General features: G+C 33.6%; 1 protein-coding gene across 1 annotated transcript in view; it reads left to right on the forward strand.

Annotated features, from left to right (window-relative positions):
- The window catches only part of LOC100373559 (phosphofurin acidic cluster sorting protein 2-like), a 79,244-nt gene that overhangs the window by 32,755 nt on the left and 22,626 nt on the right, over nucleotides 1-23,863 (forward strand). The window contains exons 4-5 of the mRNA XM_006814691.3: nucleotides 2,111-2,236; nucleotides 21,962-22,109. Of these exons, the coding sequence (XP_006814754.2) occupies nucleotides 2,111-2,236; nucleotides 21,962-22,109 (274 nt within the window). The remainder of the gene's footprint in view (nucleotides 1-2,110; nucleotides 2,237-21,961; nucleotides 22,110-23,863) is intronic.

The raw sequence follows: 23,863 nt of genomic DNA on the forward strand, positions 1-23,863 counted from the left end.
ACAGTATATATTGTTCTATAGTAGGAGAGAATATTTCATACAGTATATATTGTTCTATAATAGGAATGAATATTTTAATACAGTATATATTGTTCTATAGTAGAAATGAATATTTTAATACAGTATATATTGTTCTAGAGTAGGAATGAATATTTTAATACAGTGTATATTGTTCTATAGTAGGAATGAATATTTAATACAGTATATATTGTTCTAGAGTAGGAATGAATATTTTAATACAGTGTATATTGTTCTATAGTAGGAATGAATATTTAATACAGTATATATTGTTCTATAGTAGGAATGAATATTTCAATACAGTATATATTGTTCTATAGTAGGAGAGAATATTTCAATACAGTATATATTGTTCTATAGTAGGAATGAATATTTAATACAGTATATATTGTTCTATAGTAGGAATAAATATTTAATACAGTATATATTGTTCTATAGTAGGAATGAATATTTAATACAGTATATATTGTTCTATAGTAGGAATGAATATTTAATACAGTATATATTGTTCTATAGTAGGAATAAATATTTAATACAGTATATATTGTTCTATAATAGGAATGAATATTTAATACAGTATATATTGTTCTATAGTAGGAATGAATATTTAATACAGTATATATTGTTCTATAGTAGGAATGAATATTTAATACAGTATATATTGTTCTATAGTAGGAATGAATATTTAATACAGTATATATTGTTCTATAGTAGGAATAAATATTTAATACAGTATATATTGTTCTGTAGTAGGAATAAATATTTAATACAGTATATATTGTTCTATAGTAGGAATGAATATTTAATACAGTATATATTGTTCTATAGTAGGAATGAATATTTAATACAGTATATATTGTTCTATAGTAGGAATAAATATTTAATACAGTATATATTGTTCTATAGTAGGAATGAATATTTTAATAGGGTATAAGTTGTTCTATAGTAGAAATGAATATTTTAATACAGTATATATTGTTCTATAATAGGAATGAATATTTTAATACAGTATATAATTCTATAGTAGGGATGAATATTTTAATAGGGTATAAGTTGTTCTATAGTAGGGATGAATATTTTAATACAGTATATATTGTTCTATAGTAGGAATGAATATTTTAATAGGGTATAAGTTGTTCTATAGTAGAAATGAATATTTTAATACAGTATATATTGTTCTATAGTAGGAATGAATATTTTAATACAGTATATCTTTCTATAGTAGGCATGAATATTTTAATAGGGTATAAGTTGTTCTATAGTAGGAATGAATATTTTAATACAGTATATATTGTTCTATAGTAGGAATGAATATTTTAATAAGGTATAAGTTGTTCTATAGTAGGAATGAATATTTTAATACAGTATATATTGTTCTACTGTATAGTAGGAATGAATATTTTAATACAGTGTATAATTCTATAGTAGGAATGAATATTTTAATAGGGTATAAGTTGTTCTATGCATGTACTATGCATGAGTAAAAATGAATATTTCAAGTTTTGCGACTTTCCAAAATCCTTTTATACTGATCATCGTTGATCCATGACAAATCAATTTCAAGGAGGCTGTGCAAAAACTTAAATCAATAATGCATGATTCCTAAGTTATAAATCTGTATTCATCGTGAATACAGCCGTGCAGCAACTAGAGTTTCACAGAGCATAATTAGTTTGTATTTTGCCAAGAGTCAAAAATTGAACACGATACTTTATCGTAATTATTTTTCTTTTGATTCCTACTGTTATTGATTTGTTTTTTCCTGCACTGTAGCTCATCTATAATATTTTCTCTAATTTAACATATAATGTAATTCACAAGATGTACATTCTCCCTTATAATTATACATGTATATATATATTATTGAAAATAATTATTAAACACAACATTTCCAACTACCGGTACATTTCGTAAACAAAAATTATTCCACAGTATTTGTGTTTGTGTGTAAAAACCTACAGCATCTCTCAGGACGCTTGTATGATATTTACAAATCTTTCATTCTGAACTCATTCCAATCTCTCTGTTTATCAACTGGAACTGTTCTATAAATAGTCATGGTAACTGTTTACATTTTGCATTCTTTTGATAGTATCCCCATTTTTTGAAGAGGGAAGGAAATAAATTACAAATAATGTTGCAGAGAAGAAAGAAATATAAGAACCGAACAATACTAGGATTTAAAACGTTGGCTAGTGGACTAGTTAGCATGTCACAGGTAAGTTTTATTTTGATCTTCCCCTTATTTTTGTATCAGATTTAAGTGACAATAGCTGTAAATTTTTTGTTTGAATTTTATTTTCAATAAAATATTTCATGTGTCATCATATACACCAATCACCCTTTACCAAACTGTTGGCACTGAAAGCATATACAGACTTTGTACATTAAATCACTTGCAAGTAAAAAAGATTGACCGTGTGGTTGTGTACAGGCTTTTAGAGGGTCTATCAAAATCCAGTTTTGTCAAGGGAACCTCAGGAATTACAGTACAAGATGATAACTTTATTGTCAAATGCGTTTCCATCTTGAGGCGTTATGCCTCTCTCTGAAAGCCTCTCACTGATGATTTTATGCGTTATTAGTCCCCGTTCGGACGTAGTCCGAAAACGGGGACTTATGTTTTGCCCTGTGTGCGTCTGTGCGTGCGTCCGTGATCACCTGTATCTCATGCATGCATGGACCGATTAAGTTCAAACTTCACTCATACATCACACATTATATGGGACATATGCACATGCATTTTTTTCATGATCCGATTAACGATAGCTGAATAGCGGCCATTTTAAGGCCGAAAATGCATCAAAATCGCACATTTTCACCATTCCGGACCCGGATCTCAGTTATGCATGGACAGATTTTGTTCAAATTTGGTACATACATTAAACATAATAGGACCTTGATGCACGTCATTTTTTTTTTGGATCGGGTTTAAAATGGCCGACTGGCGGCCATTTTGTTTTAAAGAATTCAGTTCTGGATCCGTATCCAAGACATGTCTGGATTGATCAAGTTCAAACTTCACACACACATGGTACATCATGTCACAAATAGATATGTGCATTTGTTTCATGATCCGCTTAACAATAGCTGAATGATGGCCATTTTAAGGCCGAAAATGCATCAAAATCACGTATTTTCACAATTCCGGAACCGGATCTCAGTCATGCATGGATAGATTTTGTTCAGATTTAGTACAATGTGTTGTACATATGCAGGTGCATTTCGGTCATGATCTGCTTTGAATGTATATGTCACTCAAATATGAACGGAACGGGGACGTGTCATTGACAATGACTTGTTTCCCATAATAGTATGTGTCGTGCATCACAGTTTTTTTACGGTTCCCATCACGTGACCAATTTCAATGACATGGCGAATACTAGATTCTTAGTTTTCACATCACATTTCACTTAACATTAGTCACTTTGCCCATGCATTTGTGTCTAAAACAATATTTCGGCCATCTTTATGTGGTTGCATTTAAAGCAAAAAAAAAATTTCCAAATCAGAGCTATTGCCACTTTATGTCACTCTATTGAAAGTAGTATACAGGATTTTGATTAAATTCAGAATTTGGTTTTGTGTGTGATTATAGGTGCCTGCCTGTCTGTCTGTCTGTCTGTCTGTCTGTCTGTCTGTCTGTCTGTCTGTCTGTCTGTCTGTCTGTCTGTCTGTCTGTCTGTCCATCGATCCAACTTTTCCCTTGATATGAATTGATCGAGTTAATCATATGCTTACTATACAGACAGCTATATGTTCTAAGGCACAGATACATTATGTAGGCAAGTGTTTTGAAAGGATGTTTTTAAAAAAAAAAATACATATCAAGCCTTGTCTAGGAAGTGTGTTGATAAATGTGATTTATGAATCTTTGATTTGGACAAAGCATTATGTCGTATATGCACATCATTTTGATGGTTGTAATTTTAAATTTTGTGCCCGGAAATGTGAATGGTTAGCTGTATGTATGTTAATTTCCACTTTGTTGAAACCTTCCACATGTACCTACAGAAGTAATGGTTTGGTATAACATTAAAATAATGGCTGCCTGGCAACCGTTACTGTTTGGTGTCTAATTCTTTCAAATGGTAATTGACCAGACATTTATCTTTCAATTTTACCTGGTAATCTTGTAAACATAAAATAAAATAGAAGCAGACCTATACGAATGTGATGACTCTTCTGTAGGTGGAAGGAAGGCACAGGTTCTTGATGAATTGCACACGCAATCACAATACTGTTTTAAAAGTGTGTTAAAATTTGCTTTATAACATTTTTTTGAATCCCATCAAACCAAACTATTTGGGGTTCACATGTGCCCGTGTTGCACTTCTAATGGAGAAAATATGGTATTTTCTTGATACACTAGTAATAGATAATTGCCCTTTCACATCACTCAACAGCAGACAGTTCACAGTACATGTAAGCTGTTTGACTCACATACTTCGCTTCCCAAATTGAGAGGTGCTTAGACCAAATACCATGCATTTATTGCTTTATTAGTCCCTGTTCAGACACAGGCCAAATGGCAGCCTTTTTTGTGCTAAAAAGTCATCAAAAACCAAGCATTTCTGGCATTCTAAAACTGGATCTTGGCCTTTATGGATAAATTTTGTTCAAACTTGGTACGTACGTTGGACATTATGAAACCTTGATGCACGTCATTTTATTTTTCAGATCGGATTTAAAATGGCTGACTGGTGGCCATTTTATTTTATTTAATGAATGCAGTTCTAGTGCCATATCTCTGCCATGCTTTGACTGATTATGTTCAAATTTTATATATTCATTATACATCATGACATAGATATATTGGGTTGTCTATTTGATTCAAAATGGCCTTATGGCAGCCATTTTTGTGCTAAAAATCATTAAAAATCAATCATTTCTGGCATTTTAGACTGGATTTTGGAGTTTATGGATGGATTTTGTTGGTACAAAAATGTACATACATTAGAGATTTGAGGTTCCTGATGCATGTCATTTTATTTTTCAGATAGGATCAAAATGGCTTCTAGAGCCATATCTCTGATATGCTTTGACTGATCATGTTATAGATGTATTCAAAATGGCCAACTGGTGGCCATTTTGTTTTAATTAATGCTGTTCCTGAGTAATATTTCTCAATATGGACAAGTACTCATTTGACGATCAGATACAAGATATCAATTATTTTAATGTTAAATAATCATCATACTCAAGCATCATCTTCTGGATCCATATCTCTGACATGTTTATGTTCCAACTACCGGATTCAGCTGATACCCTGCCCTGGGCGATCTTATGGAGGATTCAATTTTTTTTTAGAAAAATGTGGACTAAAAGATCGCCCGGGCGATGTTATGGCAGATATTTCGAAGCCCATCTTGTCTGGAAAAATAACTATGCGTTGATAAAAATGGTCTCAGAAAATGTTGATCATATAATCATGCAAAGTATAAATTCAAAGTGTTTTAATACATTGGTGAGAGGTCGCATTTTACGTGAACAAGAACATGCACGAAGAAGGAAAAGCAAGCCAAAGTCGAAACGGGGTGCATCATGGACATGACACAATTGAGTGATAAGCGACATCATTTTGGGACACAATTGAACTTCGAGTACTTCTTTGCGAAACTTGCTGCGCGCACTGAACTGGCGCGTTACCTTAGCAACATTTTTCATTCGTGCTCCGCGTGTCAATCTAGTAAAATTTTTATTATATCCGAAGGTACTGTAATTACGCAACTTGTATGCAACTCTGTACTGGCTTTGAATATTTCAACATCGTTTACTTAGTGCACTGCTTTTCTAATTACGCAAATTTGTTTACAATATTGTACCGCCTTTAAATATTTCAACATTGTAATGTATTGTTTTCATGATAATTACAAAACTCAAGTTATTTTTTACTATTGTTAGGGCACTGACCCGGGGTATTGGGTCTGTGAATATTTCATTATTACCGACTTGATAATGCGTTGCATTCGTAATAATTACGCAAGTATAAACAAGGGCGCATTTAAATCATTAAAAAAGATAGTAGTTGGGTATCTACGAAAAGTCAAGCAAATATTTTAAATACTTGTGATTCAATGATGTTCCAATAGTGAATTATTTTATTCGAAATGAGTTTAACATGTTATATAAACCATACCATGCATACGTCAAGTTAAATTTTACTTTGGGCAGCGCAATTCGATCACATTATTCACATACATTTTGATTGAATAACCATAATAACGCCATTGAGAACGAAGAACAAATTTCTTTTAACATGTGATCTCTACGCGAGAGAAAGAAAAAAACTTTATCAGCTGTTATCACCCCCACATTTAGCAAAAAATAAAGAAAAAATAAAATATATTTTAAATAATTAAAGATGATAAAACAATAAAACAAATAGCAAAATACATAGAGAATTGTTTCAAAACAAGAGAGGAAAAACTGAAAACTATATAGTCAGCTATCTCAAGATCTCAATGTACATGCATTTTTCCCCTACTTTTATTTGCCTGTCAGTTTTTATTTCGGGGACTTAAAATTCGGTTTCCGTCCATCCGTCCGTGCGTTCGCCCAGATTCATATTTCAGAATCCTTTCGCCCGATTCTGTTCATTCTTTGCATGTTCCTAGTACTTTATGTGGGACATATGCACATGCAGTGGTTTAGCGATTCAATTCAAAATGGCCGACTGGCAGCCATCTTGTTTTTTGAAAATGTTGTATTTTGGACATGCTTTGTCAGTTGTCATTCAAATTTAGTACATGGATCATACATGTTAGGATACATATTCCCGACCATCCGTCCGTCCGTCCGTCCGTGTGTCAGTCTGTACAGAGTCATATTCCAGAATCCTGTGGACCGATTCCGTTCATTCTTTGCATGTGCCTATTATCTTATGTGGGACATATGCACATATAGTGGTTTAGTGATTCAATTCAAAATGGCCGACTGACAGCCATCTTGTTTTTTGAAAATGTTGTATTTTGGACATGCTTTGTCAGATATCATTCAAACTTGGTACGTAGATTATACATGTTAGGATACATGTCCATGACGATTTATTTCGTAATTGGATCAAAGATGGTCGACTGGCAGGCATCTTTTATGTACCAATTTCATTTGTATTTGGCACATACATCATACATATCAGTGTGTTTCATAATCAGATCAAAGATGGCCGAATAACGACTGTTTTTAATTTTGGCCATATTACTACTACACGGAACATGTGTTTTGATGTAAATAAACAATCTGTTGTATACGCCACTTGGAACTCAAGTTTCAAGGACACGCTCGCAACAACCCCTCCGCTTTAATATGACGAGCACAAAGAGAACTTTCAAAAATTTAACAGGGACTGTGTCATTTTCAATGACTTGTTAAATTTTGTAAATCGAAGAAAACTAAAAAACACAGTGTCGTTAGAGAGACACAATGGAAAAAAATATAAATATTAAAAAATTGACCTGAGCTACTTCACCGTTGACCTAATTCCTGACACTATGGCTGTTTGTGTTTTGATCTACTTTAGTCTGGTAGTTATTATTGGATAGGAAATCAAGTAATGGAATGGGCTTATTAAAGATTGCCACCCAAACCTGTCATGTACATGTGCTGAATTTAGCGTGTTCTTTGAGCTAATAAAAAGACAATTTAAATGGAGCAGGAAGTGATGTCAATGTGTTCTGGTTGAAACCGGTATGATATATCCTGCTCCTCCAGTCCTACTTTCAAATCAACATATATTTAATTAAATAGCAGAGGTTATAATGTATGTTTCAGCTGTTCCAGGTGACTATATATATATATATATATATATATATATATATATATATATATATATATATATATATCACGTACACTGCCCTTGTTTTTGACTATTAAAGTCATGAGTTGACAGGTTGGAGTATTAAGTTTGTATATTTTCACCACATTTTGCTTTATTGCTTGGAGATTTAAAAAAAAGAAGAAAAAACCCACAAAAACAAAATCAAATTCGTGTCTAGGATGGCATGAATAGATTTATATCTACCTATTTAGTATTATTGAATAATATCAGAAAACATTTAGGGCTTAAAATATTAAAAATATGTGAACACATGCTTCAGATTATTCTGTACATTTGCAGAATATTGCAACGTGGGTTCGACTGTCCCGCTCATGACTTATAGAAAAAATAGTGTCATAAATCCTAATAACCATTGGGTGTGCTTTTCTTGTTAAGAGTGAGGAATAAACACATGTACTCATGTAGATGAAAATGCTGATGTTCATTACACTACGTGTGAAGAGACATGTCCAGGAAGTAATCTCTGTTGGATTTTTCTTGAAAATGTCATTCCCAATTTATTTGCTCCAAATTTAGCATTAGAAATGAAACTTAAAACAAATTAGTGTGTGGCAACCTAGGTGTAACAACTGAGGTATCATTTATCTGTTTAACTTTGACAATGCAGGAAATTGATGTAACATAATTTACCAAGTGAAAAATGGAAACTTCATCTAGGATAATTGATCTATTTTGTAGCAGTGAACTTAGCATTTGAGATCTATTTTAATAGTCACTGTGACTTTCATCAAATTTTATGCTTGACTGAACAGTAAATGTTTTTATAGTTATGGCCTAGAACTGAGCAACATTGATCCGACTAGATACAAGCAAATGTGTATTTCTATTAAATCCTCATAAAATACAATAACTGACTATAAAACTGTCCGTGTCGCAGAGTCTTATTTTATTTTGGAGTTCGGTCGTGATAATAATAATTACAACTACCATATTTGCTCTGTTAAAAATGCATAAATGTAAATGTATAAATCAACAGTTACACTTAATATATAAAGATTATTAAAATATGATATCTTGACCTTTGCCACGTCTCTAGTACTGTGGAATACTTTATTTTCGCTGGAATTAATTTTCGCTGAAAAGCTTTTTGGGCGTTTTGCTTGGAATTTATTTTCACTGATTTTTGATGAGTTTAATGTGAAATACAGGAAAAAAAGTATATTCACTGGATTTTATTTTCACGGAATCAGAGAAAATAGCGAAAATAAATTCCAAGCGAAAATTAAGTATTCTACAGTATTTGATTTATGTGCACGCTACTACCTTATTTACACTTGCGTATACAGAAGTGTTTCTATGGTCATAATAATATGTTAATTATTCAGTACACAATAGATGCAAGTTCTGGTTTATACATACTCTTCTACTGGGGATAAGCTTCTAAAAGCAAATACGGTATATGTGTACCTGTTTTAGAGAAAGGCTGAAGGGTTCAGATGGTGTTCGTGTTCAGAGCTTTTTAATAACATTAAACAGTGATGGTGGTGTAGTGTTTCAGTTGACGTTGATTGTCTTATCCCCCAAAGCACTAACCTCTGAGAGGTTGTGTTTAAGCTTTATGAAGAAGATGGAAGAGAAATTAAATTTTCACTGAAAAATAATCCACATCCCTTTACTCTTCAATATTGTCAGTTCCATTTTATTTATATACTGTTTTTTGACTCCCATGTGCAAAGCACATAATGGGAGTCTTTGCAGTTAGTGTGTCTCTGTGTGTGTATGTGTGTCCGACTGTTCCACTGCTATCTCAAGAACTATACATCGGTTTTTGATGAAACTTGGTGCATAGATGCTCTGGGCCAATGCGCAGATTTGATTAGGTTTTGGTAAAAATCCATGCTCGTTAATTACCTAATTTGCATGATAATTAGCAAATTTTTAGCTGTTCTATGACTGTTCCACTAATATCTAAAGAACCACTCATTGGATTTTGATGAAACTTGGTACATAGATGCTCTGAACATATGCGCAGATTTGATTAGTTTTTGGTAAAAATCTGTGCATATTAATTACCTAATTTGCATGATTTTTAGCTGATTTTTAGCTGTTCCATGATTGTTCCACTGATATCTAAACAACCACTCATTGGATTTTGATGAAACTTGGTACATACATGCTCTGAACTAATGCTAGGTTTTGATTAGTTTTTGGTAATAATCCGTGGATACTAATTACCTAATTTGCATAATGATTAGTCAATTTTCGGTTTTTCCACTGATATCTCAAGTACTAATCATCACATTTCAATGAAACTTGGTACATAGATGTCATATGACACTTCACAGACCTGATAGTTTTTATGGTAATATCAGTACATATTAATTACATAATTTGCATAATTAATTAATTTTCAGCATTTGATATAAGTAGTGAGCATTACATTTCAATGAAACTTACTTACATACTCAAGGACTATGCAGAGATTGATTGTTTCCGATAAATATTTGTGCATATTAATCACCTTATTTACATAATTAGTTTTCAGCTTTTCAACGGGTATCTCAAGTACTAATCATCACATTTCAATGAAACTTGGTACATAGATCCTTTAGGACTATGCAGAAACCTGATTAGTTTTAGATTAAATAATTGTGCATATTAATTACCTAATTTGCATAATTAATTTTCAGCTTTTCTACTGATATCTAAAGTACTAATTATCACATTTCAACGAATCTAGAATTATGCAGACCCAATTAGTTTTCAGTAAATATTTGTGCATATTAATCACCTAATTTGCATAATTAACCAACTTTCACACTGATATCTCAGGTACTAAACATCACAGATCAATGAATGTACATGGATGCTGTAGGACAATAGACAGACCTGGATAATTGTGGGTTAAAATCTGTACATATTAATTACCTAATTTGCATAATTAACCAATTTTAAGCTTTCACACTGATATCTAAAGTACTAATTATTCCATTCCAATGAAACTTAGTACAAAGATGCTCTAGGACAATGTACAAACCTAATTAGTTTGGGGTAAAAATCTGTTCTGTTCATATTAATTCCCTAATAAGCATAATAATTCATAATTTTTTTTGGTTCTAATCACATTTCAATTAAACTTGGAAACATAGATTTTCTGTTACATTACATTACAAATCTGTTCATATTAATTTTCTGATTTGCATAATTAGTTTTCAGCTAAGTAATTTCGAATTATATTTAATGTGTCTCCAATACTCTCAGCACATGGGAGTTCTTTCTAAGCTTTCTTTGATTTTTATTTGAATATAATTTAGTATTTTGGATTAATTGATTCATAGGACTGATGTGTTTTTGTTTTTATGAAATATTTGTTTTATGTTGGAACGTTTTTGAATTTTCAGTATATGTTCTGTTTTTGTTCACTTGTTAAATATTTAAGTACTATTGATTCGCCTACAGTCTTTGATGTGATTTGCATACAGATACTTTTTGATGTAAATACATGCATTACTGAGTAGCTAATTTGCATAATCATTAGCAGATTTGTATAATGTTTCAGTGTATTATTTCATAGGCGCTTCTCTGGGATCTATGGATATATTAATTAAAAAACAGTTAATCCAGATGTGCCTCATTAGAATTTTGATAAGATTTGTGACTATTTTTTTTGTGCATAAATATACTGGGGCATGCAACATGTAATGTATACACAATCAGAAGGCTGCCTACGGACTGAGAACCTCTGATAGTCAGTTAACTAGGCCAATAACAGTTCATAGAAGCAAATATTAGGTCATCAGATAATGAATTCCTACAGCGGACACTTTGATCAAGTCAATAATATAATTCCCGATGTATTACACGATTGTGTACACACAATCAATAGTTTTGTGTTTCTTGGAAAAATTCATCAGTTTTCATCACTTGTTGATGATGGTAATAAATGTTGATTTCAAAACATTTCTCATAATCCTTGAAATTGCATTTTCCAAATTCCATCGAGTTTATGATATGGCTGCTTAAGCAACATTAAATGTCATTTGTTTGACACAAATCTTTAATATTTACATATTTATTTTGGGTCTCTGTACCAGAGTTTCTGCAATGTGAGATCGATCGTCAGTTTATAATAGCAGCTCATTTTTTTCTAGCACGGCTTCACTGCATCATTTGCTTTGCAAGCCTAATCAGAATCCATCCTGTCAATCCCTAGGCGTATGGGGATACATATAGCTGATCCCTAGGCATTACGCTACGCTACGCTACACTATAGGTAATGAGAAAAATGCAATTAAAGTCGATGTAATTTGTCACTTACCACATTATATTCAAACTATTAAATATACGAGACATGATGAGTTTTGTAAATTATAATTCTACCCAGCTGGGAAATAAAAATTATAAAGCATGTTTTAATTCTCATCAGTAGTCTGGGATGTTCCATTCTGAAATAGGGGTAGAAACACAGGTTTTTGCGAGTTTTATCAATATTTTTGCGGAAATATAGCTACAAAGATAATAATCTTTTGTTTTCATTAGCAGAATGCGAGTCAGTATGAGATTCTGTTTTTATTTTCGTATTAAAAAGCTTGCGTAATCTTTCACTCCAGCTACATAATGCAGTGATTCCCCTTTCATTACCAGATGTCGAGTCAAATTTTAGCAATTTTTTGTAAATTTTTGCCATTTTCAATATTAATTTTTCGCTTGCGGCTTTTGATCCAAGGTTTTGACCCAAATGGCTCAATTTGTGTGTAGACATGATTTGATATCAGACATCGACTACTTTGCTTGAGGTGACAAATTAAACATTGGTAATGTCAGCCAAAAGATTCAAACGCCCATGCTTTCAATAACAAAAAAATATTGATAAATGATATGAAAATAAAAGATGACCCCTTTTCCCCATTTAGCTTGTAGCACTTATTTTTGAAAAATTGTAACATATTCTAAAGATAACATGCGATATCACTTTCACACACAAAAAAAACGTAAGTAGATAGTGAATAGAAATTGATTGGCAGGAAGGAACAGCACAGCGTGCGATATCAGCGGTTATCAGTTAACAGCTTTGCAGGAGACAGGCTAATTTGTAAAATGTCTTGCATTTTATCCTTGTGTGTGATCACTCATGATCTAAATCATCCAAAAAAAGGATATTCCAGGATAAAATCTACCAACGACAAACTACATAATATTATTGTTGTGCAGTATTCAGTTCCTTTAGCCATCCACCATTTTGTGTGTGTTGTCTCTGCTTGTTTCTTATAAACATTGTTGAGCACTTGATATTTTGAACAAATCAGGTTTTTTAATCTTTTCACCACCAGACTTTGTTGCCTGAAATTTTTCTGCACTTTTTTCTTGTATTCTTTAATATCTCTGAAAGTGAACTCTAATTTTGGAGCCAACAGACAAGTTGAGTCAATTTTTAATTTTTATGAATTTGGCTATATTTAGTCCCCGTTCGGACGCAGTCCGAAAACGGGGACTTATGTTTTGCCCTGTGTGCGTCCGTGCGTGCGTCCGTGCGTCCGTGATCACCTGTATCTCGAACATGCATGGACCGATTAAGTTCAAACTTCACTCATACATCACACTTTATATGGGACATATGCACATGCATTTTTTTCATGATCCGATTAACGATAGCCCAATAGCGGCCATTTTAAGGCCGAAAATGCATCAAAATCGCACATTTTCACCATTCCGGACCCGGATCTCAGTTATGCATGGATGGATTTTGTTCAAATTTGGTACATACATTAAACATAATAGGACCTTGATGCACGTCATTTTTTTTTTGGGATCGGGTTCGAAATGGCCGACTGGCGGCCATTTTGTTTTAAAGAATTCAGTTCTGGATCCGTATCTGAGACATGCTTGGATTGATCGAGTTCAAACTTCACACACACAAGGTACATCATGTCACAAATATGTATGTGCATTTGTTTCATGATCTCATTAACGATAGCCAAATGGGGGCCGCTTTAAGGCCGAAAATGCATTGAAATCACCATTCCGGACCCGGATCTCAGTTATGCATGGACGGATTTCATTCAAATTTGGTACATACATTAAACATAATAGGACCTTGATGCACGTCATTTTTTTTTTCGGATCAAGTTCGAAATAGCTGACTGGCGGCCATTTTGTTTTAAAGAATTCAGTTCTGGATCCGTATCCGAGACATGTCTGGATTGATCATGTTCAAACTTCACACACACAAGGTACATCATGTCACAAATATGTATGTGCATTTGTTTCATGATCTCATTAACGATAGCCGAATAGCGGCCATTTTAAGGCCGAAAATGCATCAAAATCACATATTTTCACCATTCCAGACCCGGATCTCAGTTATGCATGGACGGATTTTGTTCAAATTTGGTACATACATTAAACATAATAGGACCTTGATGCACGTCATTTTTTTTTTTGGACCGGGTTCGAAATGGCCGACTGGCGGCCATTTTGTTTTAAAGAATTCAGTTCTGGATCCGTATCTGAGACATGCTTGGATTGATCGAGTTCAAACTTCACACACACAAGGTACATCATGTCACAAATATGTATGTGCATTTGTTTCATGATCTCATTAACGATAGGCAAATGGCGGCCGCTTTAAGGCCGAAAATGCATTGAAATCGCACATTTTCACCATTCCGGACCCGGATCTCAGTTATGCATGGACGGATTTCATTCAAATTTGGTACATACATTAAACATAATAGGACCTTGATGCACGTCATTTTTTTTTCGGATCAAGTTCGAAATAGCCGACTGGCGGCCATTTTGTTTTAAAGAATTCAGTTCTGGATCCGTATCCGAGACATGTCTGGATTGATCAAGTTCAAACTTCACACACACAAGGTACATCATGTCACAAATATGTATGTGCATTTGTTTCATGATCTCATTAACGATAGCCAAATGGGGGCCGCTTTAAGGCCGAAAATGCATTGAAATCGCACATTTTCACCATTCCGGACCCGTATCTCAGTTATGCATGGATGGATTTTGTTCAAATTTGGTACATACATTAAACATAATAGGACCTTGATGCATGTCTTTTTTTTTTCGGATCAAGTTCGAAATGGCCGACTGGCGGCCATTTTGTTAAAGAATTCAGTTCTGGATCCGTATCCAAGACATGTCTGGATTGATCAAGTTCAAACTTCACACACACATGGTACATCATGTCACAAATAGATATGTGCATTTGTTTCATGATCTGCTTAACAATAGCGGAATGATGGCCATTTTAAGGCCGAAAATGCATCAAAATCACATATTTTCACAATTCCAGAACCGGATCTCAGTCATGCATGGATGGATTTTGTTCAGATTTAGCACAATGTGTTGTACATATGCAGGTGCATTTCGGTCATGATCTGCTTTGAATGTATATGTCACTCAAATATGAACGGAACGGGGACGTGTCATTGACAATGACTTGTTGTCCAATCGTCTGAAGGAAAGTGCAGACTATAAACCAGACTGTCTGGGTAAAAAGGTTAAATCCAAAGTTAAGATTGACATTTGAGGAAAAATACATGAAATGGAGAGATGAAAAATTGCTGTCAATTTTGTTGCCTAAATAATAAGTTTACGATCACAGTGACATTCATGTAATGGAGTCGCAGAAATTTGTTGGAAAATATAAAATTTTGAAATGGTTTTTAAGTGTAGTAACATATAGTAATAATTATTTTGACAACTTGAACAAAAACTCACTATCCAGTTGACGTGAAGGCAGACATTGAGTTGGTCTATATTGAAAAAAGAGACCAAATTTTTAAGACAGCTTGTGACAAAATGTTGCAATAAACATGAATAATAACTACACACATTATACATCTTAGAATACATGTCTATGACGATTCGTTTCATGATCGGATCAAAGATGGCCGACTGGTGGCCATCTCGCTTTTTGACCATACTACTATGAATCCAAGGCTTAAAGTGTCTGTGCAATGCCCACTCTCACGTTAACTATTTTAGATCCGTGTCCTACTGAAGTGGGCAGTTATTGATTTTTTTTGTCAAAATGGTTACTCCTATCCAAGTAAATTTAAGATACATCTCGTGCTGTAGCCACGCCCACCTATCCTGAAACGGTCGGCTGTTTCCGGATTTCCGACTCTCGCCGAAAGTGCGCCACCAAATGCCAAAATATGAGAGGAAGCCATACTCCTGAGCTGTACTTATATAACACTGCGTGATTCAACATACTTTTAAACGATATACATTTTTCGGTCGGCATTTCTTTTTTTTGTCAATTTTTTTTTTTTTTTGAGATAGAGAGTTTTTAGAAGTTGTTTTCAGAACAAACGTTTGTGATGGTTAAATGTTGTGTTGTGGGCGGTTGCAGTAATACGTATAGTCATAGTGTAAGTATTCACACTTTTCCAAACGATCCGAAGGTGCGACGTCAGTAGACGAAAGCCGTGAAAACAACGAGAAAAGGTTGGGGTGGACCTTCTCCTTACAGCGTCATATGTAGTGTCCACTTCACCTCAGATTCTTTTTTCGAAAAACTGTCTTCGGCCGTGAAAAAACAACTAGGTTTTAAAGAGAAGCGCCGACAACTTAAACCTGGCGCATTACCAACAATTTTGAAAGAAATAGATTCCGAACCAGCCCATGATCACCGAGGCGGATTTCAGAAGAGAGAGAGACGTCGGGTAAGTGTTTCAAATCATTTGACTTTTTTTGCCATCCTGATTATCGCTTTATAGAGACAATTAAGTTTGCGTTATGTAAAGGTATGAATAATTTTTGATAGTAACACGAAAACGACGCGTCGGACAAACAAGAAATATACGCAGTCCTTACACACTGCTAATTGTTTTCATTTTCGCAGGCTAAAAGTTTCTGAATTGTTCGATGATTGGTGTTGAATGTCGAATTCACACCTCTGTTACTTTCCTTCTAGCTTGATCTGCGAAATAATTTATGGGGGTACTGGACATCTCGACCCCAAAAAATCCCGACCCGTTTTTCATACCTACAGCCAAAACAAAGTCAGCTTGGACTTTCAGTTATGAGACATGACAAAACAAACGCTGCCAGTGATAGATTTCGCGAATAAAAAACAAAATTAACGCAATCAAAGGCGCCGACCACACGCGTTGGAAATACTAGTAGATAGTACACGATGTTTCGAATCAAAAGATGTCGATCAACGTTGAACTAGATAGAGGTTCGCGTCGCCACATTGAGACAGGGTCGCGTCGATGCGGTGGGTTTGAGATGTTCAATTTGGGTCGAAATGTCTTGGGTCGAGATGTCTAGAAATCATTTATGGAATAAGAATCCGGGCTTTGGCTGTCAATGCGTTATCACCAAGTAAATAAGTATGACAATCATGCTAACTCGAGTCCACTCTGAATTTGTCTGTATGTGTGTTGCTCTCAATTATTTTTGTTATCCAATTAAACGCCACCAGTCACGCACTTGTCCTCGTCGTGACCCGACGCGTTCACCCATTTCAACTGAATCTATTTCCACGCGGCGGTCATTTATTTAGTAACTGTGATTTGTCGTTTTTTTTAGTTATTTCCCTATTTTATTGATCACTATAGTTTAACGTCTAGAATGTCAAAATATGTTTTCTTTTTATTTTAATTTTGATGCTTCTACTGGAAATGTACTTCAATAGAGCATGTATGATATGATTCTTTATGGTTTTCTATCTACTGTTGTTGAATCAAAATGCTCTCATTATAATTTACAGATTACGTAGAAGAGCTCTTCAATACACTAGACTTGTATGTTGGAGGAGATTGTGTATTACACTTGATGATGCACCCCTGCCACTCAACAGCCAGTATGCCCACCCTGACAAAGTCTCGGCAGTTCATCGCCACACTACAAGATTCACATAACAGTGTAAATACATTTCCAGATGCTGCAACAATTATGCTAATAAAAAACAGGCTACGTTACACAGTTCACAAATTTTATTTAGACTTGTGATGAACAAAGAAATATGACAATGTAAACATTGGATTGTCTGTACATGTATGTGAGGAAAATAATGTGAATAAAATATAATTTGTACATGGATTACTATTACTATAGTATATGGTTTTAATTGAGTGACACTGTGTGACAATGAAAAAAGGAAACACATCTTCAGATTTTGGAATCTATGAAAAACCAAGATTTGGTAATTTAAGTCCTAAATAATTCTCTGACATAAATATTGATAAATCTGTTACTGCTCACTCTGGTAGTACTGTAGTCTTTTTCAAGGAACTTCAAGTATCCCCTCGTTAACCTGTGGAGGTTTAGAAAATAAATAAGGTCACAATCTTCATTTGGCATTTATTTATACGTAATTCATTCGTTTTATGATGAATCTTTTTTTACTATAATAAAGGCAACTATTATTATGTTATATATGTGTTTGAATTATGGATGAAAAAAATATTGAACACATTTACAATTAGTACATAAGTATAAGCAATTGCCACCCAATCCTCTCAAACGATTATTCAAAAAATAATTACATTTTTTTTTCTTCATTTTCTTTTCATAATAATATGTCAATTTTATTTCACCAAACATTTTTCAAATTTACGTTTAAAATTTTGAAACTTGCGGATGTAATGCACACCCGCGCTTCGTGTTAAGGGAAGCCAGGTCAAAACATTGGGCATTTTACGTGTGTAGAGCAGCCCACAGAGACGTCGGCCGATCCCAACAACCATATCAGAAATTGTTGATGGTGGAAAAAAATAAGAGTTTCATTTGTGCAAAAAAAAAATCAAACGTGATAAAGTAAAACGCCGATGACATTCGGGCCACACGAGACACTCACGCCTTCGACCATGAACGAAAATCCAATATGGATGCCAATGCACGTTTGAACGAAGCAGAAATTCGCGATCTAAGTTTATCGGGCATAATAAAGAGTTCACACATACCTCTTTGAAGTTATCGATAAGATATTTTATAAAGAGTAGTAAGCTCAACTAGAACAATGCGAGCTGCCCAGCAACTTCCCTTTCTGACGTCACAAGGAGAATTTCTGTATGGAAATGAATAGCTAATGAGGAGCCTCGTTTTAAAATACAAAAAATAAAGTTGCTGTGGACTGAGTTTAAAACACATTTTTTCACTTAAAAAAAATAATTTATGCTTAGAAACATAAAAATTAATAATATTTATGTATCAATTGATAATTTTAAACGTGAAAATAGCAGCCATTTCACAGGCACTTTAAGGACCATTTTCATTCGTATTTGGCACGTACATCATACATATTGGAATACACAATCATGTCAGAATGTTCTATAATCAGATCAATTATGGCCGCCTGGCACCTATCTTGTTTTTAGCTCCGCTGTCGACTTTGTCGAGCGGAGCTTATCATATGAGTGATTGTCCGTCGTCTCCGTCGTCGTCGTCGTCCGTGTCAATGTTTTACTTTTTCGACTTCTTCTTGAAAACTACAAGCCTAAATGCTTTGATACTTGGTGTATATGTACCTTGGGTAGACCTCTCTTAGGTTTGTTCATTTCATGTTGATATCTTTAATTCTCTAATTTTGGTGAATATTTTTGTCATTTTTGGTAAAAACTATATTTTCGACTTCTTGTTAAAAACCGCAAGTGCAATTGCTTTGATATTACATCTATAGGTACTACATGTGGACCTCTCTCAGATTTGTTAATTTTGTAATGATATCTTTAATTCTTTAATTTTGGTGAATATTTTTGTCATTTTTGGTAAAAACTGATATTTTCGACTTCTTGTTAAAAACCGCAAGTCCAATTGCTTTGATACTACATATATAGGTACTACATGTGGACCTCTCTCAGATTTGTTCATTTCGTGATGATATCTTCAATTCTCTAATTTTGGTGAATATTTTTGTCATTTTTGGTAAAAACTGATATTTTCGACTTCTTGTTAAAAACCGCAAGTGCAATTGCTTTGATATTACATATATAGGTACTACATGTGGACCTCTCTCAGATTTGTTCATTTTGTAATGATATCTTTAATTCTCTAATTTTGGTGAATATTTTTGTCATTTTTGGTAAAAACTTATATTTTCGACTTCTTGTTAAAAACCGCAAGTGCAAATGCTTTGATATTACATATATAGGTACTACATGTGGACCTCTCTCAGATTTGTTCATTTTGTAATGATATCTTTAATTCTCTAATTTTGGTGAATATTTTTGTCATTTTTTGGTGAAAAGTGATATTTTCGACTTCTTGTTAAAAACCGCAAGTCCGATTGCTTTGATATTACATATATATGTACTACATGTGGACCTCTCTCAGATTTGTTCATTTTGTGATGATATCTTCAATTCTCTAATTTTGGTGAATATTTTTGTCATTTTTGGTAAAAAGTGATATTTTCGACTTCTTGTTGAAAACTGTAAGTCCGATTGCTTTGATATTACATATATAGGTACTACATGTGGACCTCTCTCAGATTTGTTCGTTTTGTGATGATATCTTCAATTCTCTAATTAATTTATTTTGGTGAATATTTTTGTAATTTTTGGTAAAAAGTGATATTTTCGACTTCTTGTTAAAAACTGTAAGTCCGATTGCTTTGATACTATTCATATTGTTCATTTTCTAATGGTGTCTTCACTTCTTTAATTGAAATGTGCATTGCTAACAGCGGAGCTATCTCAGCCGATAGGCTGCTTGTTTGGAAAATGTGGTTTCTCAGACAAATTTATTGTTTTTTTGTTCTGATACATGTTCGTTTTTTCAAAATGTATTGTTGACATGTTTTTTTTTCTCTTCAAATTATACATGTTAGGGTACATGTTCATGACACAATCAAATTAAAGATGGTTGACTACCTGTAATTTTGCTATTTGACCATACTACTATATCCCTGTACATGAGCCTGGACAAAGGAAATTCAGTTTGGATACAAAAAATGCATGAATAGCGTATCCTGTTTAATTTATGACCATACATTACGATTTTGGAAGAGTCATTTAATACCGGTACATCTTGTTTATGTTGATACTAGACCAGCCATTTATTCACTTTCAATTACTAACTATGCTTTTGGTCCATAACTTTATTTTTGGCATGAATAACATTTCCCCAAATTCGAACGGGGACTATTTCAATAAAAATGACTTGTTTTATGCATTAATTCTCAGTCTGTGCTATTGATGTCATATCATATTTACTTGTTTTGTGATATGAATGTCAGGAAATTTCGAATTTAAAAAAAAAAAGTAAACTCAAACGAATGATCTGACAATAAAAAGTCATAAAAAAAATAACAATTCATAGAAATGTATGTAAGAATGTAAAAAAATATACACACACCTAATTAGTTTTGGGGAAAATAACTGACATTAATGACCGCTTTCAAGAGGGTAAATGGTCTCTGACCAGAAATGGCTATAATAATGAAAAAATAAAATGATCTGAGGTTGTGAAATAAAGAATTCCTGCCTAATTGCCCCAATTACAGGAAAGGCTATATCTCATTTTACACCGGGGTGAAATGTACCATATGGACTAGGCAACCAGTAAGTGCCAAGCAACGTTTCCAAACAATTCTGTCAATTAACACTCTTTGTCATAGATTGACTATTGATTTGTATCAATTTCTTTTCTTCTATGTGTAACACTATCATGCTGATTCTCGTGCTCGCGTAATTATTGTTGACTTGGTGACATGGTTGACAGAGTCAGCATGCATTTTGAAAATATCTTGTCAGGGGATGCTATGTGAGGTATAATTATACTACACCACCAATAGAGTTGTTCAATCAAAGGAAAAAAAAAACTCTGACATTTTCATGACTTTTTCTTTTTCTAAATAATAGTGCAGCGCTCCATGTGGTCTTAGGGCCATTTTAAAAAGTATAGTCTGTTTCTGTTTTTTTTTTTTTTTTAGGGGAGCTAATATTATTTGTATGTAATGTGCGATTTTATCAAAAATCTTCCAGATTCAGTGTTCAAGTGATATGGCTAATTTGCATATTAATGAGATGTTGCCTTGCTAATTTGTCTTTGAAATAGTGACGATACTTGAAAAAGAACACAATCCTACTTTAATAATTGCACATACATTTTATTTTCAACTTTGTTTCCCATACGCAAGACTGCCCCAACTGTCTTGTCTCCTCTCTTAATAAATGGTTGTAATATATTTTTTAGGTGCTTCAGAAATCTGTGGACAATGAGCTGAATTTATATAGTAACAGTAAAGACGGCCGAGTACACGTTGCGCAAGTGGTGGTGTGGGGGTTGACTAGCCAACCAGTGGACCAAGATGATCAAATTAGGCGTAAACGAAGAGGACATGGTTAGTTGACATTTCTAGGGAGAAAAAAACAACCACAACAAAATAAAAATAACCTCTTGCATGCTTTTGTGTTATTAAAAATAAACGTTCACTGTGCTTCTGTTTGAGTGTCTCTGTGGGAGTACATTGGCACGTAAATAATGCATGATAGAATGGTCAACTTGATGTTAACAACTTGGTTTGAGTTAGTTATTTGTAAAAAAAATGATAGCTTGCTTACACGTCACACCGCATTGTAGTTATTAACAGCACAAATCACTGTATAATAGCACCTCATAGTTGTAGTAGTACTAATAGATCTGATAGTATCTTTTTTTTTCCCCTTGTATTTTTATCTCTCCACCTTTTATTTATATTTTTTGTTGTTATTGTTGTTGTAATGACGGTACACTATAGACACTGTACCATTAGCCGTTACAAACTCCAATCTTTCTACTGCGGGATGTAGATGTAGTTCTCTCCTTTTTCTTCCTATCCTTTTCTCTTTAGTCTCTTTGCATGGCTCACCGGCCCATAAAACTGGTAGGTACCATAGTTCATCCGTCTAGTACGTACATTACTAACTAGCGAGAAGGTAGCAAAAATTTTAAACAACACAGTTTACAAATTCTTGATATTCGCAGAGCTACATGTGTAGATTGCTTACAAAAAATTTTCTGGCGGCCATTTTTAAATACTTTTGTCTAGAAATTACGTAACCATAAAACATTCAACATCAAACAATCCACATTTCTCGTTTATTATTCGTTTTTTTTTTTGCCTGATTTGAGCATCTTCATGAATAATTATTCATATTAGAAAACACCATTAAAGCTGCAATAGCTGTGATTTAAAATTTTTTTTGATTAAACCACATAAAGACGACCAAAACTCATCGAAATATTGATTTAGACACAAATGCATGGAAAAAAGTGACGCTACACAAGGCTATATCCGAATAAAATGCATGTGAAAAGGGACAGTTGAATAATCATCATTGTTGAAATCAGTCATGTGATGGGGACACATGACGCACAGTACTATGACTTTCAAAAGGGCCAGGTATTTGACATTTAGTTGTCATCTTGTACCGCGATTCCTGCGATTCCAAAAATGGATTTCAATAAATGGCCCCCTCTGGAGACCTAGCAGCCATCTTTTTTAGATTGCAAGTATTATATGCTATGCTTTCAGGGGTCAAAATACTCTGGTGCACACTGCACTATGCACATAGATTATTAGCTAGTGCAAGTAAACTCAAAATATGAACGCTGTGCATGTAGAAATTAACACGACATTTTCTCATTATATTCACTAAGCCTAAATTAAGTTCAACCAACATTGTAAGACAACTAAAAAAAAAATTCTTTCGTGATCGCATAAATCAATAAACCTTAAATTTTATTTAAACTTTAAATATCAAGTTAGTGCAGGTAAATTTCAAATTCTGTGCATGCAGGGAAAAAATTCTATTTCAATCCCTGGCTTTCAATGTCCACATTTCAGCGATGGATTTAAAAATTCTTATCAAAATAGAATAAAATTGAAATCATTGTTTCCATGGAAACAAGTCTGGCTATCTGTTTTTTTTTTAAATTTATTCTCTACAAACAGTAAATTATCAAGGTGTCAAGAAAAGACTGATTCAGGTTAATTTTGCATTCCAGTAAGAACTGGATTTGTTGTCTACCATATTTTTTTAGTTACCTCGTAATCCGATTATTGAAATGCCAGTGTTGCATTATGGGTAGTGAGTGTTCTGCCATATTGACATG

This window comes from Saccoglossus kowalevskii, chromosome 2, assembly GCF_978046115.1.
Source record: "Saccoglossus kowalevskii chromosome 2, keSacKowa6.1, whole genome shotgun sequence".
Taxonomy (NCBI): domain Eukaryota; kingdom Metazoa; phylum Hemichordata; class Enteropneusta; family Harrimaniidae; genus Saccoglossus; species Saccoglossus kowalevskii.